The following is an 18,440-nucleotide window of genomic DNA, read 5'->3' on the forward strand; positions in this document are numbered from 1 at the left end:
AGCTAAACAAGAAATATATATTTTTAAAATTCAATTAACTTGTATTTTGAGGACTTAGAGACATTCATCCCTCTGATCATCCTGTGGGCAGCGGTTCAGGAGTACCAGGTGACTAACGTGTTATTATGGGCCATTTAGTCACTGCAGTAAGTCGGACTCATTCCAGTGAGACCTGGACTCTGTCAAAACTGCCCTTTCTAAATGCTAAATGCTATCCATAACTTTTATGAAAAGAATTTGTGGGCCAAGGTCTATGAGAAAGCCCAGTAGCCTAGGGTTTCTGATTTGGTAGCCTCAGGATCATGTTCCTGGTCTTCACAGATGTTGTTGGCCTCACCAATGAGTGACCCCCAGCTTGCACTAGGGTGGTTTGCAGCTGAAGTGGCTGGGATGAGAATCTACACCTCCAAATCTAAGGTGTAGATTCTCAGCAAGGAAATGGTGGAATGCTCTCTCTGGGCCAGAGATGAATTGTTGGCCTGAGGGAAGGAGTTCGAGTATCTCAGGGTCTAGTTCACAAGTGAGGGGAGAGTGGCGCAGAAGACTGACAGACAGACTGGCACAGCATCTGCAGTACTGCAGATGTTGCACTGGCCTGCTGTGGTAAAGAGGGAGCTGAGCATGAAAGCAAAGCTGTCAACTAACTGGGTGATCCATGTTCCTACAATCACAATGAACAATGAATAAATGAATGTGCTTCTCCCAAAGCGTGGCTACATCGGCTGAGGGGCTTGATCATTCAGGAGGGGCTTAGCGTACGCATGGAAATTGAGAACCAGTTCTTGTAGAGAACCAGATCTTGTAGAGAACCAGTTCCCAGTAGTTCAATTCCTTGGAATTGTTAGTCTGCTTGCCTATCGATTCTGCTTATTGGTTTCACTTGTACGTATGCTACAATCAGCTAATTTCAGTTTGTATGCGGAAAGAGGCAAATAGTGGTGCAATCTAAAGTGTGGATATGAACATTACTTTTATTTTTATTGCAAAAAAGGATACGAGAACAATGATAAACTGCAAACTGCAACCAAGACAGGAACAATGCCATTTTGCTGCTAACACAACTTCAGCTCTTTGCAAGCATCTGTCTGCATGACTGCAAACATTTTCTTCCTCACCACAGTGATTCTACTTTAGAGTCACTGTGGCGATCACAGTACCTTCAGCTACTGCTCATTTCTGGCCTTTTCTGTATTCAGTTTTATATTTAATGATGAAAAAGCATGTTCCATTTAGTTGAGATCAGGCAACTGACTTGGTATTTGAACAATAATTCACTTCTAAGGAAGAAAGCAACTGGAGGCTTCTAAGAGGCTTCTTCAGTTCCGAAATGAAGAAGCCTCTTGGATGACAGGTGAAATATAAGGAACTTCATTCAGCTTCTTTCCAAGCATCTTAGACTACTACAGTCCCGATCAAAAGTTTATCACTGCTATCACTGCTGAATAATTAAGAATAAAGATCCAACCATGCAAAATATGATTTTTTTTTCTTCCTATTTTTCAAGTGGTCTTAAACTTTTGACCAGACTGTATAACCTGATGACTTACACAGATAAAGACCTCATTTCATTACGTTGTTAAACTCTTAGGTTAGCTTTGCGGTATGCTTTCAGCCATTATCCTTTTACACTAAACAGTGCTATCTGTCCACTTTTGCAGAATTTGGCTAAATCTGGATGGATAGACAGACGGACGACAGATGCAGCCTGAACTAAACTGAAAAAGCTAATTGGATGACATGTGAAGAGGCTTCTTCAGTTCTGACGTCAAGCATCTGGCTAAATCTGGGCGGACAAACGGAAAAACCAAAAAATTTATTTTTGAGCGCAGGAATTTATAATTATATACAACAGTGATAAAAAAAAAAAAAAAGATTTCTTCTGGATCACTCCACAGTTCCCTGTACTCCAACTCCTGTCAGCCTTAAGACACCCAACCGCTGCAGCGCCATCAGAGAACTTCTGCAGATGGCATGTTTCACTGTTGTACTGGAAATCTGAGGAGTACAAGGTAAACCAGGAATGGAGTCCCCTATTGTGCCACAGTATTACTGACCACCACATCAGACAGCGTGCCCCCCACCCCTTCTCATTCGGCAGAATGAAGCGAGGGTATTATAAATCAAAAAACATGACTCTCACAATGCCACCAGTACCATCTAGGTGACAGTGAGCACACTGCAACAGGTAGGTAACAGCATCATCCACTGGAAAGAAAACTGAACAGGTTCACCTGCAAGCTAAGACGGGCAAGAACCAGTCTCTTTAGCACCTTCATGACATGACATCAAGGCAACTGGTTTGAAGTTATCAAGATCAGAAGGACTGGCTTAATTTAATACTGGTACTAAACATGATGTCTTTCATAGCACTGGTACTTTTTCGTGCAGCAGACTCAGGTTGAAGAGATCCTGCGGGATGTCAGACAGATGGAACGGACGATTTACATTTTCTTTACCTCACTTTCACTCTCGCTCCAGCCCAGCACCCGTGACGTCTCTAAACACACAGAGCCACTCTCCTCAGCGTGACCCCCCCCCACCATGAAAAACGTAAGAAAGACTGTGAGACCATAGAAAAAAGGGTGGGGCAAGAGCATGTGACATTATACAAGTGACTGTCGGTGATCACATTGCGACAAGCATGCAAACAAAGAACTATTAGTTTGTAATGGATCCGAGTCTAGTCGTGTCAATCCTTGGCGAGTCAACTGGACAAGGGGTTTTTGATTGCTGAGGAAGTGTTGAGATTGGTGCTGTGTGAGGACGGGCAAGAGGGACTCCAGTACTGAACTTGTTGAAAAACAGATTCAGCTCATTGGCTCTAACCAGGCTACTCCCCTGCTGTTGTATGTCTTTGATTGAGTCTAGTGATAAGATGCATCAATCTCCACATCGCTTTGATGTTATTCAGCTGGAGTTTGGTCTCCAGCTTCTCTCGGTATATATCTTTAAACCTGATCAGTCCCACCATGGTATGTCCTTCTGAACTTGCAGCGGCTTTTTATCCATCCTGCATGTTTGCATACAGAAGGTCCAGAGTTTTATTGTCTCTGCCAACAGGTAGAGTGCAGTCCAGACTGATACGGGTAAAATCACCACTAATGGTGATGAAAGCCTCTGGATGTTTGCACCGTAGGTCAGCGACAGTCACTTGCATAATGTCACATGCTGCTGCCCCTGCTGATGTAGTCAAAGACAGTTACAGTGGTAAAGAATATGGGCAAATACTCTCAGTTAAAAGTTCAATGTCTAGCGAGCAGAGACATTCCTTCACAGTAACATGTCCTGGATCTTTCATCAACTAACCCTGCAATCCCTCCACCTTTCTTCTTACTATTCAGCTTGGCGTCTCTGTCGCGTGAAAAGTGAAAAAGCACTATGGTCCAGGTGCAGCCATGTCTCTGTGAAGCATAATATACTGCACTCCCAATACTCCCTTTGATGTCTTAACAGCCTACCATCTTATTAGCCAGAGACCTCACTTTTCCCATAGTGACCGATGGAACGGACGATTTATATTTTCTTCACCTCACTTTCAGCCTCTCTCCAGCCCGGCACCTGCGACGTCTCCTCTGATGTTCTTGCGGTATGACCAAGCTGGCTTTAGTCAACAGCGGTGTTTTGGAGATCACTAAAATGTGTATGTAAACACACAGAGCCACTCCGCTCAGCGTGACCCCCCCCCCCCCATGAAAAATGTAAGAAAGACTGCGAGACCATAAAAACAAGGAAGAAAAGACTAAGGTCCATGGTTTATAAAAACTGAAAACTTGGAGGAAAAAAAGACTAGATTAGATACAACTATAAATAAAATATATAGAAAAACTAAACTAAACTGAAAAAACTATGGGAGGCACTGCAACAGATTGCCACTCTCACAGTGAATGAAAAAATGAGGCCATTTATCGGACTGAACCTCTGAAAATAGGGCTATATATAAAAAAATGGCTGTAATTTTATAACAGTTCATGCAAAATTTTAGTAAAATCCCTCAAACTAAGCCTGCAGTTTAATCATATTGATTGTTTTCAATTTACAGTCTACTGTGGTGAAGTACGAAGGCAAAAATTATGTCTTTGTCCCACACATTACAAAGGGCACTGTAGCTACAATATTATCAGACATTCCCCGGAATACAGAGTGAAAAACAAATTTAGGGAGAGGCAGAGGCATTTCCTTTGAGATAACAATGAGCCTGCACATTAGAGGATGAAATTAAGATATGAGGAGGCAATGTGATATCACAGGGATGTTCATTACAGTCAAACAGAATGGTTTTTTTTAAATCACACATATCACAAAGGCCACCAAAAGTAAACTTCAAAATGAAAAGTGGTAGGAAGGGATCTTTCAGCCAGTTGTGATGTAGTCTACTTTGTTCTCATCATGGTCCAAAAGGAGACAAAACTTATTTCACATCTAGAAATCTAGAAATAGTTGACCTTCTAGAGCAGGGGTGTCAAACGTGTGGTGTGAAGATATATATATTTATGTGAAAAGGTGAATTCAGCCTTTCACCACCACTTACATTTTTTTATTGCAGACTGAAATTTGAGGCAATATTTGCACATTACCATCCATCAAAATTAATCAAAAGTTGTCCTGTAAAATCCCATATTTGAGCAAACTCTAATAAAAACCTTCACATTTCAAAAGACAACTATTAATGCATAGTTATAGGTCACAAAAATCCAGAAGAAAACACGTAGAACATATTTTAATATAAAATCCTTAGTCACAAAAATTAAGAAAATTATATTATATTGTCATTCTACTTTCATGTTGAATTTAACAAATATAACAAGCTATATATTTTTTGTTTTACTGATAAAACAAAATATCAGTAAATAACTGTTCTGGATTTTCCAGATGGTGCTCTCGTTTTAACTAGGAAAATATTAAATATGTACATATTTTTCATTTTAGAGAGGTGTTGTCCTGGGGGAGTGAGGTACAGTTTTAAGCATACTATGGGGGATTAAAAATTCAAGCAGCAACGTAAAAAAACCCATACATAATAATTAATATAGCAAAATAATTAAACAATTAAAAGTGATGAAAAAGGGATAATTTTACATCAGTACACTTGCCAAGCAAAGCTGCTGTGTCTACGTGACACATTTGGAGTCTCATACAAGATGCTAACCCTTAACGCTTAATCCTAACACCTAACCCAACCCTAATGCCTAAAACCACGACCGCAATCAGTAAGCTGACTGTCTAAATGAATGCAAGAAAAATTGCAATAATTTTATATATATATATATATATATATATATATATATATATATATATATATATATATATATATATATATGTGTGTGTATGTGTGTATGTATGTATGTATGTATGTATGTATGTATGTGTGTGTGTGTGTGTGTGTGTGTGTGTGTGTGTGTGTGTGTGTGTGTGTGTGTGTGTGTGTGTGTGTGAATAACAATTTTCTTGCATTCATTTAGACAGTCAGCTTACTGATTGCTGGCTGTATATAACTGTATATGTATATTAAAAAAAATTCCTGAAAGTGTTGCACAATTTGCACATTGTTTTGCAGACTACTGAATCTCTGCTCATCTCCACTTCTGAGAAACTGTGATTCTCTTTTTATAAACCACCTGTTTCTTTTAGTAATACTTACTTTTCCACTCTTTTGTTGCTCCTAGCTTTGAATAAAATACATACACACTTGTGCACACTGTATGGTTTAAACACAATAACTCTAACAATCTTTGTGAAGCACAAATAGACACATACTGTACACACAATATCTATGTGTACGGCAACTAATTCAGTTGCACAGGTTGAGTCAGGTTTCCAAATTCATGGCATGTGTCTGAAACAGGCATATCCGAAAACGTTAGAGCACTTATGCAAATATGTGATGTCTTGATGAATCGAGCAGGTATTAGAAGTTTACACAGCACCATTCTCGCATGAAAATATCTTAAAAGTTTATTTTGTGACCCAGACAGAGTAATGTTTCAAACTCCGCCACTCTGTGTTCCTCCGCCACTGCCTCGTTTGAGTTTTGGACGAAATGGATTCTGGGATATTGCATTTCTTCATTTCGAGCTAATTGGAGACCAGAACAGCCAATCAGATTTTTTTGCATCCAAGTCTGTGATTGGCTGGTTTTGTGGCACAACTATAACAGTGCAGAGAAAGAGTTGAGCGTGCACGGGCAGAAATGTTGAGAGCGCGAGCAACACATTGTGAGCGAGCGCAAATACAAAAACTGAGCGAGAGGGGCTGCTATTGTGTGTGTGTGTGTGTGGATAATAGCAAACACTGAAATACATTTTTTGCACGCAGCAATGAATTTTGTTCACTCAAATTCAGCTTTTCTTCGCTCAAAATAATTTTCTCCTTAAAATGCAACACTTACACCTGCAAACTTTCTTTTACGTGCACTCAGAATAGTGGCACAAAAATAACGCCATAGCAGCACAAGAGTCCACATCTGGGTACTCTACAAGATTATTCCAAACAGCTGGAATACCTGGGGAGTAGATACACTGGAGAGGAGGAGAGGTGTGACGCCATGTTCCAGATAACTTGGATATTGAAACTTAGGAGTGATGTCACTCCTGAGTTAGCGTGTTCCCGAAAAAGCACGGAAAAACAGGTTGGTTCTTAGGAAGGTAGAGTCATTCAAATATCACTAACAATATAGTATAATGCTTTTTTGTTTCATTTAACTCTGGGTTGGCTGGGGTTGTTCTGACATTCTGAGTAGGAAAATTGAGTCGAAAACTTGGAAATTCCAACTTTCAACTTATTCAGGAACACACCGTGAGTCCATAGCAAGTATGGAAGAAAGAAGCACCCAACTTAAAATATAACCATTAATCATTCTGTTTCTTTTTAAATCCACATTGCAGGGTCAGCAGTCTAAACACCTGGACAGCTCTTACAGCTCTTTTGATTCAATTCAATTCAATTCAATTCTACTTCATTTATATAGCACCAAATCACAACAACCGTCGCCTCAATGCGCTTGGAGGCACACTAAGCCAGCCAAGAGATATAATCTCTCCAGCTCATCTTGAGTCTACTCCCAAGCCTCCTTCCAGTTGGACAAAATGACTCACTGCCAGAAATCATTCTGGCCAGATGCCCAAACCACCTCAACTGTCTGCGTTTAGTGTGGAGAAGTGCTCTATTCTGACTCCCTCCTGAATGACCAAGCTTCAGCCAGTTTCTAAACAAGAGTCTAAACATAGATTGACCAGTCAATTGACAGCATCAATTTCACAAAATATAAAATGCACCACACAGGTCCATCACTGGTGATGTTACAGCATTCTGTTTGTCAATCTTAAACTCCACTCTCCCCTTACTCATGAAAACTCCTCCACTTAAGGTAGCACCCCTTCACAAACCAGAATGTGCACTCCACCCTTTTGCAGCTGGGAACTATGGCCTTAGACTTGGTGGTGCTTATTCTCATCCAAGCTGCTTCACATGATTGCAAACAAGTCCAGTTTGACTTGGAGTTCATTGGCTTGATGAAGCAGACAGTCTTAGGACAAGATACTAAGACTACCAAACCTCACACTTTCTAAAAACGGGGCTGTACCTAGATATTCTATTATGAAGAGAATTGGTGAAAGGGCAACCCCAGTCCAACACCCAACAGGAATGTCTGACTTAGCCCATACTTCCAATCTGAACTCTGACAAAACTTTTTAAAGCTCAGTATTCAATGTTATCACCAAAACTTAGGTTCAGAATAGATGTGTCATTTAGAAAGGATGAAGCGCCATACTCACATCTGTTGTTTATGTAAAGCATGTTGCTTAAGCCATTGTACTGCATTTCTGCAATATTACCATCTTTTCCAAACCTTAACCAGAACTCCCAGAGGCTAATCAGAAAACATTTAAACAATGATGCTGCTGCTAAAAACGAACAGAGTTTTACTTTGATGTTTTGGTGTAAAAAACCTGATGTTAGTGCAGTTAGTTGGTGCAGTATTACACTGTTCCAGAGCCTTGGCACCACAGACTGAGAGGCTCTAACATCCCTAGACTTCAGCCTTGTACAGGGGGAACTAATAGATATTAAGCTTGTCAGCGAAGACAGCGAGCAGTAGTCTATTTCACAAGAAGTTGGAATAAATAATCCTGATGTGATGATGTCATTTTGCATCACGAGCCACTTACAGTCCAATTTGATCTTAAGAGGCCTGGACCAGTGAATTTCCCTTCACTGAGATTGATTTTACATGTGATTCAAAGTCCAGAGAGAAATCAAATGTTACACCAGATTATGAACACTGGTCTTCACAAATAAGCAAAAGGAAGCAATCATTTCTAATTCTTGAATACATATCACGAGGAGTTATAATAATAGCGTCAGTCTTGTTAGAGTTTCAAACAAGGCAAACATTCAGCTACTCTGGTCTATCCAGCTGGTGAGACTTCAAAGATTGAATGATGCTGACTAAAGGAAGGGTGTAAAAGGAAAATTACAAAGGACCCAGAATTGAACCTTGTGGAACCCCTTTGGTTAGAGAAGCAGTGCAAGCTGAACTTGGAGAACTTGCTCGCCCTAACAGAGAATATCCTTCCAAATAAGTAGTAGGAAAACCAGTCTAGTCATGATATAGAGATACTAGCCAAAACCTTGAGGCTGTTTGTGGTCAACAAGATGCATGTCCCATCACCAGCAAAGACTTTATTGTATAAAACTGTTGCAAGTTCCTCTTTTAATAAACAACACATTACACCTCCCTGAAATTATCCCAACACAGCCACTGGCCTTCAAAGTATTACTGTAATGGTCAAAATAAGTATGCAGTGAAAGAACAACCTATATATTAAACGTTATTTGTGTTCTACACGTCTCATCCAAAAATATGGAAAAAGTTAAAAAGACTGGCGAGACAAGACAACATTTCACACTTCGCAAAACTGATGCATACCGATACCTGGGTACTGCCTGGGCATGCCTAAGCTGACTATGTTTAGGTGATGAAACCCACCCTCCAAAACAGAAAAAAGAAAAAAAAAGAAAGAGGTAGAAACACTAACAGAGAGACACTGCAGTTAAAACTTTTCCTTTAACCTTTGATATCCAAATGACACTAATTACTGCTTACTGCCTTTTCGGACATACTTAGTCACACAGAAGTACATTTCTGAAGAAAAGCCAGAACACCAAGACTGAATGACAGAGTCGGTACTGACAGGCATGTGGGTATTCATAGTATGTCAAAGGCAAACACAAATCTGTATTGATACCCACCACTGCCAATAACGACACACACACACACACACACACACACACACACACACACACACACACACACACACAACTGTCCAGAGTACACACGCACATTAAAACTGAGAACACGCAATGTGACTATCTGAAACAGCAACAATAAGGAAATGAAGGAAACACTTTTCCTAAGATCTGTATCACAATACATACGCTGAAAACCAGCAGACAGAAACAGCAGAGCTTTGATTAAGTACATTACCATGAGGTTGACAGTATCTTTTAAACATTTGAGCCCCTGCTCTCATAATCCAGGCACTGTACCAGAATAATCCGTAAGCGCAACAGGCTGCTGGGAAACACACAGAGAGCCAACAAATCTTCCCACAGCTGTTATCACACTCCCTCTTTTTCTCCTCCCTCCTTCTAGCACTACCCTCCCCCTCTTTCTTTCTCACTCTCGCTCAACAAGGTTTTTCACACGTCTCCTGACTTGCAAACACAGTACATAAATGATCATTCACTCCCCATGCATACGGTTTCATTTTCATTTTTACTTTTATGCGCTACCCTTAGATTAACATTTGTAATACTGTAATAACTGACAGCAAGTGCTTTATCATTATTATCATTCTTATAGTTATTTTTGTTATATTATTTAATCTACACTGAAATGCACGCTAGACTTACATTCAAAGCAGAGCCCTGATTTTAAGAACCTTTTTTCTGGTAACACTCCATTCAAATGGTTATCTATTTGATAAGCTTTAAAGCATTTGTTATAGTTACATTTCCGAAAGCTACTCTTTTTGAGTGTATGTGTCTAATCAGTGCTAAACCCCACCCTGCCTCAGAAGAAATCCTCCAAATGAATAAGATGTGCATTAGCGCTGTATGGTAATGCTAACTCTGGCTAACTAACTCCTGCTAAATGCAGTTACATGCAAAACACCTGCACTCAAAATGTTACTTAAACTTAATTTACACACATTTGAAGGAAGGTAATAGGAGTTACGAGTGTGCCACATCATATCATCAGCTATAATACAATTTTTATGGTATAAAAATGTGATATCATGATATAGGCTGGCATAGAAACGCCATGCATTTACATTCCCTGCTCTGTGCAACAATGAGACAAGCTTGGACATGTATAAGAGAGTTGCAAGTGTGACGCTGATTACTACTTCAACAACCTCCTACAAAGTACAGTACTTTGCAAGACAACTGCTCCCGCTGAAGGTGGAAACAACAAACTTGTTTTGCCAGTAGAAGATAAAATATTATCGCATACATATGGGCTAGATAGGAGAAGATGCTTGCAGCTGCTATTGTAACCCAAGCATGAACAAATGGCTCCACCATTGGCCCACTCACTGACTGCACTCGATATGACAGGAAGAACAAATAGTGGTTACATGATGGAAATACAGGACTTTAAGCAGCTAGTCAAAAAGTTTGACACAAGACACACTACGAAAGTTAGAAAACATTTTTCAGTTTTATTGTGTGACAATATTACGTCACATAGTATTAGTTATTGATTTATTCTGTGTCACTGGATATAATGGTGTCTCACTATTATTGCACTATAATGCTGCTGGGACCTTGTTTCTATATATTCATACTCCAAATTAGGAAAAGTGTTATCAATGGCAATCACTGGAAAAGAAAGGTGGAATATGCCCTTCAATTACTTATAAATGCTGTTGCTTTCAAGCAGTAAGCATCAATATAATTCAGCATTTATTTTTCTATATATATATATTCACAAATATATAATATTATCGCAAATGTTCTTGAAATATTCTGATATACATTTAAGTTACATTGCCAACACCTGATGACAAGCAAATCCTGTTTGTCATTAGTGTGGGCGATAAGTCAACATACAATACAATACAATACAATACAAATGGAAAACAAGTAATATATAATTACTATAGATAATCCAGATAATCCATACATATAATGGACACCTGGGTGAAAATCAAATCTCAGGATGTACCACATTTCACGGATCACATTAACTTGGTGGACCGAGACATCAAATTCACCAGGGAGGATATGAAAAACGGTAGGTTAGCCTTCTTAGACTGTGAGAGTTCCATTAGTAATGGGGACATCTAAAACCTCATGTGTACCAGAAACTTACACATCAGTATTTAAGGTTTGACTCTCATCATCCACTGGAGCATAAACTGGGTGTCATCGGGACGCTACAACACAGAGTGAACACCATCCCCACAGACACAGCGGCCAGGGAAGCAGAAGAACATCACATCAAGAAGGGCAAAGGGAAAGACCATCTCTGAATCGAGGAGGGGGCCTAAGGGTACGACTTTCGCCATCGTACAATGCTGTGATTGCAGCCATTCCCCAACTTTCTGTGAATGGTACTCATGGCCATTGATCAGTGGGCTTTGATCAGTGGTTGTTGATCAACGGTCATGAGAAACGGCATAATTATGACACTTTTATTGTGTCAGCAGACTATTTGGGGTCATTGTCATGCCAGAAAAATGAGGCCTTTGCCAATCCAACACTTTCCAGATGGTATGGTATGGTGGATCAAAATCTGACAGAAGTTTACTGTTTTCATAATTCCATCAATTACGAATACAGTTTCAAACCATGACAGTTTTTACTTATGGCTGTAGACACTCCTCTCTATACACATTGATAATAACTTGATTCATCACTTCATAAGACCTGTTTTCTTGTACGCTCAAGTAATTTGAAGTGATAATAATTTACTTTTGCTTTGATGTAGAAGGTTCCTGAAAACAGATAAAATCTTTAATTTAATTTACAAGAATAAAAAGTACAATAATTAAATATAAATTAGAGCACAACAGGTAGTTAAATGCTTACAGCACTGAAAGCCTTTCCAGTTATTCAATTAATAAAACAGATCTGTTTTAGTTTAAAGTGAGAATGTAAGTACACCATAAAATAAAAAAATGCTATGTGCTGAATTATTAAAGCTGAGGTTCACTTCCATAGTTCATCAGGTAAAGGAGCCTTATTTTTTCCAATTACTGAATACAACAGAAAAGCTTTAAGTTGTCAGCTTACTAAGTTCTGCCTCCTCATGCATTTTACTAAATTGGCATAGTCCTGTAAGTGTTGTAGGAACATGCCTGATTCCAGCTATACCCCTTGGGGCAGTGCTTATCTCTTACACAGTAATAAATGACAGGAATGCACATGCAAAATGCAAACCCAGAGACAAACACGCACAAATATGGGTGGGTGTGTTATAAATCTTTTCATTAACAGTTTGTTCACATATAGATCAAAGAGCACGCTGCAAATGACAAGTCTATTGTCCTTGGACCTCTCCCTTTCTAAAAGGTAATAAAAAATATAGAAATAAATAAAATAATATAATATAATAATTAAAAACCTGTAGCAGCTGGATAGCGTAGTGGTTAGACTACACTCCTTTGGAGCAGAGGATCAGAGGACAGCTGGATACTGGAATGCCTAGAATTTTACAAGATCAACAGGACCATAAGAGCCTTCATCAGGAACTCAATGGGGATGTGGCGTACAACACTAGAGGCCAACTCCAAGCCCATAGCACAAGTCACAAGTCAAGTGCGGGATCTGCATAGGCCTGAACCCCCTCAGTGAGATCATTAACAAGACTGGCTACGGATACCGACTACGGAACGGAGCAGTTGTCAGCCACCTCCTGTACATGGATGACATCAAGCTGTATGCCAAGAGTGAACGAGACATCGATTCACTGATCCACACTACCAGGCTATACAGGATATATTCGGGCTGGAGAAGTGTAGTCGGATGGTAACAAAGAGCGGGAAGGTAGTCAGAACTGAGGGGATCGAGCTACCAGAAGGCAACATTGCAGACATAGAAGACAGTTACAAGTACCTGGGGATCCCGCAGGCGAATGGGAACCATGAAGAGGCAGCTAGGAAAGCTGCAACCACCAAGTACCTGCAGAGGTTCAGGCAAGTCCTGAGGAGTCAGCTGAATGGTAAGAACAAGATCCGGGCTACCAACACCTACGCCCTGCCCGTGATCAGGTAAAATAAGTACCCGATCACCATATATATATATATATATATATATATATATATATATATATATATATATATATATATATATATATATATATATATATATATATATATATATATATGCACAGAAAACAAATGGCAGGAGCAAAACAGCACCAACTGGTAGAGCAGTCGCCCGAGACTACAAGACCAGACTGACCAACCTGTGCACTGCCTGGATCGACTAGAAGAAAGCCCACATATGGATCCTGGAATGCCTAGAACTATGCAAGATCAACAGGACCATAAGAGCCGTCATCAGGAACCCAATGGGGATGTGGCGAACAACACTAGAGCCAAACTTCAAGCCAAGTGGCAGAAGTCACTGTCAAGGCAGGATCTACCAAGGAGATGCTCTCTCCCCACTGTTCTTCTGAATAGGCCTGAAGCCCCTCAGTGAGATTATCAACAAGACTGGCTACAGATGCCGACTACGGAATGAAGCAGTCGTCAACCAACTCTTCCACAAGAATGTCATCAAACTGTCTGCCAGGAGTGAACGAGACATCAATTCACCAGTGATAGATGGCCATGGTGATAGATGTAGATATACTGAGTGATACCAACACAGGGCATACATGTAGCCAAGTGGCTGGCATAATATACAAGAACATCTGTGACCAGTATGGCCTGTAAGTACCAAGGAATCCTTAGCCTCCTGTGAAGACATTTCATTTCTGGAAGAAATGGAAGAAAACGTATGTATGTATATATACATATGGGATGGGCAACTCTCCCCCTTATTTAGAAATGTGTAAGAAAATATGGATTAATTTTTTATCCATTTATTTCTCACCTTCACTATCTCTACTCCATGCAAGTTCACTTTTCCACCCTCCTTCTCATTCACACACATATATTCTGTCTTGCTTCTATCAACTTTCATTCATTTTTGCTCAGTCTTTCCATTTCTACATTCATCAGTTCCTCAAAGTATTACTGCTATCTTTTCGATAGAGGTACTCCCACTCTTTCATTTGTAGCACATTTCCATTTTCATTTCCTTAATAGCTCAATCTTTCTGCCTAGCCAATTGATACAAGTCCCCTTCTCATTCCTTAGTATCCAGTCTCACATTCACTACAAGCCTTTCTCTTCGCCATCTCTCTTTGCTGTATGCCTGGCAATCCAGCACTCCTGTCTACTTTCTTTAACTCCCTGACTATTCTTTGCTAACCCCTTCGTTTGAATACTTTCCTTCACTTCCTTATTCCGCAACTTCCACAAAAAGTCTCCTTCTCCTTTTTCTCTGTGTGGAGGATGCACCAAATACCAAAAATCAAATCACCTTTTCCAGTGAAACAATATGGTACTCTCTCTGAGCTTTTAATCTGAAAGATCTTAATCCAAAAGTATGCATTAAAGAAATGTTAAACCGCCTGTATACGCTGGCGTCTTGTCCTACCTCAGTGTGCTACATATGATTCCAGTTTGCTATGCAGCGCCTTCCATGCGGGCTGACTGTCAGCCTGATCGCCTCCTGCTATTAGCTCCTTAGCGCTTCCTTGTCCACCTGTCACTTCCTCCTCAAGCCAATGTCAGGGGGAAAAAACAAAACTGAGTCACCCTGAGGTTTGAACACTACCTTCACTGTTTGTGTGCACTTTTGTTTACAAAGTGCTTTCAACATGTGTATATCCTTGAATCACTGTGTGTGTGTTGGTATGTGGCTGTGGCTGTGGCTGGTTTGGGTGTGTATAAATAGCTCACTGGGGAGGGACAGAGGCTTACAAAGCAGCTGACTCAACACATTCTAGTTTGAGTGTGTGCTCATCACACAGAGCAGTATGGCTGGTGCTCTTGAAAACACTGCAAAACTCTGTCCAGCCAATGTACTACATACTTACTAACTATAAAACCTTACCATTCTGTTTAGACACCTGGAACAGTACATTAGAAAAATAAAACATATTCAGTATAATGACGTCAAGCTAAACTGTGAATGACAGTTATACATCTGACTAAACTAAAATAGCAAAAAAATGTGAAATGTTAGGAAATACTTTTGTGTTTGTAGCATATCCAATAGCAAAGAAAAACCCACACATATCTCTGACATAGAATAACATCATGTTAGGAAATCTTGCTACCTTTAGGAGTCACCGCAATGTATCATTAGCCTCCATCTCACCCTATCCCAAGCATCTTTCTCTGTCACATCAACCCTTTGCATAGCCTCCTTCACTAAATCCATGAACCTTCTCTGTGGTCTTCCTATTTTCCTCTTGGTTGGTAGCTCCATATTCAACATCGTTGAGGGCATGAGTTGTTTTTTTATAGCATGTTTAATGACATATCAGAATCTCAGAGATTGACAGAATATACAAAGGGAGATGCAGCAAGATGACAGTTTGTTGAAAGACCTTTGGACAAAACTCTGCGAGTTCTTTGCTTCCATTTTGACTTTTTCTCATCCTATACCAGTGCTGATCTGGAGGTTTTTTTATGAGTGGTGACACTTATTGTTCAATGGAAATACTCTGTGCACCCTAAGCGAAGGTGCATGCAGAGCAGTGACGATGTCATTGTTGGCGTATGAAGAGATCAGTGCACTGGGGCCCTTACACCTATCTCCATCTCAGTTACACATATGTGTTGCCAGAAAACCACATCATCTGTAAAACACTGACATTCATTTCACTTATTGAAGACTAAACTTTGGACAGAAAGGCCCACAAAGAAACAGCAACTGAAGCCGCTGCAGTAAAAGCCTGGCAGCACATTAAAAACAGGAAACCCAACATCTGGTGATGTCCATGAAATCAAGACTTCAGGCGCCATTGCCAGCAAAGGGTTTTCAAACAAGTATTAGAAATGAACATTTTGTTTTCAGTTATTTAATTTGTCCAATTACTTTAGAGCCCCTGAAAGAAAGGGATTGTGTTAAAAATGCTTTAGTTCTTCACATTTTTATGCAAGCTTTTTGTTAAACCCACTGGATTAAAGCTGAAAGTCTGCACTTCAACTGCATCTGAGTTGTTTCATTTAAAATTGACAGTGGTGATGTACAGAACCAAAATTAGAAAAAAAAAGTTGTCTCTGTACAAATATTTATGGACCTGACTGTGTCTTTGGACTATGAGAGGAAGTACATAGAAGGGTAGAAATAAGTGCTTGTATGAATTGATGTAAATGAATGGGGCATGTTGTACAGAGCACTTTGCTATATATGAATATGTCCATTTACCACCTATGGTATCAATTTCAAAATCCTACGTTGCCTTGAACTAAGCCTGGAATGGCGCAGCTACATCTACAGCCTGTCCACAGCATGGACACAAGCATTTCACTACATGTTGTACTGTGTATGTGACAAATAAAATTTGAATTTGATCTTTTAGTTAACCCTAGAACAAGATCATGGACAGAAATGAGCTTTCTCTGAAGGGTGAATGGGCTTTTCCTTAGCAATAAGGTGAGGAGTTCAGCCATTTGGGAGGCACTCAGAGTAGAGTCACTACTCCATATTCAAAGGAACCAGTTGAGGTGGTCACCTCCAAAGTAAGGTGTACCAGCCAGGGTACATCCTACCGGGAGACGTGCAGGCTACACTCTGGACACGCTTGAGAGATTACATGCTTCGGCTGCTGACTTGTGACTCAATTTCAGATAAGCAGAAAAATATACAGAGGGGCAAAAAAGTATTTAGTCAGCCACCGATTGTGCAAGTTCCGCCACTTAAAATGATGACAGAGGTCAGTAATTTGCACCAGAGGTACACTTCAACTGTGAGAGACAGAATGTGAAAAAAAAAATCCATGAATTCACATGGTAGGATTTGTAAAGAATTTATCCGTAAATCAAGGTGGCAAATAAGTATTTGGTCACCTCAAACATGGAAAATCTCCGGCTCTCACAGACCTGTAACGTCTTCTGTAAGACGCTTTTCTGTCCCCCACTCATTACCTGTATGAATGGCACCTGTTTGAACTCATCATCTCTATAAAATGACCTTGTAGTACCATATCACCCTATTAGAGCGCTCCGCTCTCGCTCTGCAGGCCTACTTGTTGTTCCTAGAGTATTTAAAAGTAGAATGGGAGGGAGAGCCTTCAGTTTTCAGGCCCCTCTTCTGTGGAACCAGCTTCCAGTTTGGATTCGGGAGACAGACACTATCTCTACTTTTAAGATTAGGCTTAAAACTTTCCTTTTTTCTAAAGCATATAGTTAGGGCTGGACCAGGTGACCCTGAATCCTCCCTTTGTTATGCTGCAATAGATGTAGGCTGCCGGGGGATTCCCATGATGCATTGAGTTTTTCCTTTCCAGTCACCTTTCTCACTCACTATGTATTAATAGACCTCTCTGCATTGAATCATATCTGTTATTAACCTCTGTCTCTCTTCCACAGCATGTCTTTATCCTGTCTTCCTTCTCTCACCCCAACCGGTCGCAGCAGATGGCCGCCCCTCCCTGAGCCTGGTTCTGCCGGAGGTTTCTTCCTGTTAAAAGGGAGTTTTTCCTTCCCACTGTCGCCAAAGTGCTTGCTCATAGGGGGTCATATGATTGTTGGGTTTTTCTCTGTATCTATGAAGCGCCTTGAGGCGACTTTTGTTGTGATTTGGCGCTATATAAATAAAATTGAATTGAATTGAATTGAATAAAAGACACCTGTCCACAGCCTCAAACAGTCAGACTCCAAACTCTGCCATGGCCAAGACAAAGAGCTCTCGAAGGACACCAGGAACAGGATTGTAGACCTGCACCAGACTGGGAAGAGTGAATCTACAATAGGCACGCAGCTTGGTGTGAAAAAATCAACTGTGGGAGCAATCATCAGAAAATGGAAGACATACAAGACCACTGATAATCTCCCACGATCTGGGGCTCCACGCAAGATCTCATCCCGTGGGGTCAAAATGATCATGAGAACGGTGAGCAAAGATCCCAGAACCACACGGGGGGACCTGGTGAATGACCTGCAGAGAGCTGGGACCAAAGTAACAAAGGTCACCATCAGTAACACACTACAACGGCAGGGAATCAAATCCCGCAGTGCCAGACGTGTTCCGCTGCTGAAGCCAGTGCATGTCCAGGCCCGTCTGAAGTTTGCCAGAGAGCACATGGATGATACAGCAGAGGATTGGGAGAATGTCATGTGGTCAGATGAAACCAAAGTAGAACTTTTTGG

General features: G+C 40.4%; 1 protein-coding gene across 4 annotated transcripts in view; it reads right to left on the bottom strand.

Moving 5' to 3' along the window:
- Nucleotides 1-18,440, bottom strand: part of ksr1b (kinase suppressor of ras 1b) — a 56,946-nt gene that overhangs the window by 17,774 nt on the left and 20,732 nt on the right. Inside the window, exon 1 of one of the 4 annotated variants that reach the window (XM_085479068.1) lies at nucleotides 14,716-14,979. The exons of 2 other annotated variants lie outside the window; for them this stretch is intronic. Coding sequence is in view for 1 of the 2 variants with exons in the window: in XM_085479067.1 (XP_085335193.1) it covers nucleotides 9,485-9,487 (3 nt within the window). In the remaining variant the exon portion in view is untranslated. Of the gene's footprint in view, nucleotides 1-9,484; nucleotides 9,583-14,715; nucleotides 14,980-18,440 lie in introns of those variants that run through there. One more of the 4 variants, XM_085479067.1, reaches the window with a different exon arrangement.

The sequence above is a fragment of the Copadichromis virginalis genome, linkage group LG14, assembly GCF_057382275.1.
Source record: "Copadichromis virginalis isolate Kocher_CV1m ecotype Utaka linkage group LG14, C_Virginalis_male_GT1.1, whole genome shotgun sequence".
Classification (NCBI taxonomy): domain Eukaryota; kingdom Metazoa; phylum Chordata; class Actinopteri; order Cichliformes; family Cichlidae; genus Copadichromis; species Copadichromis virginalis.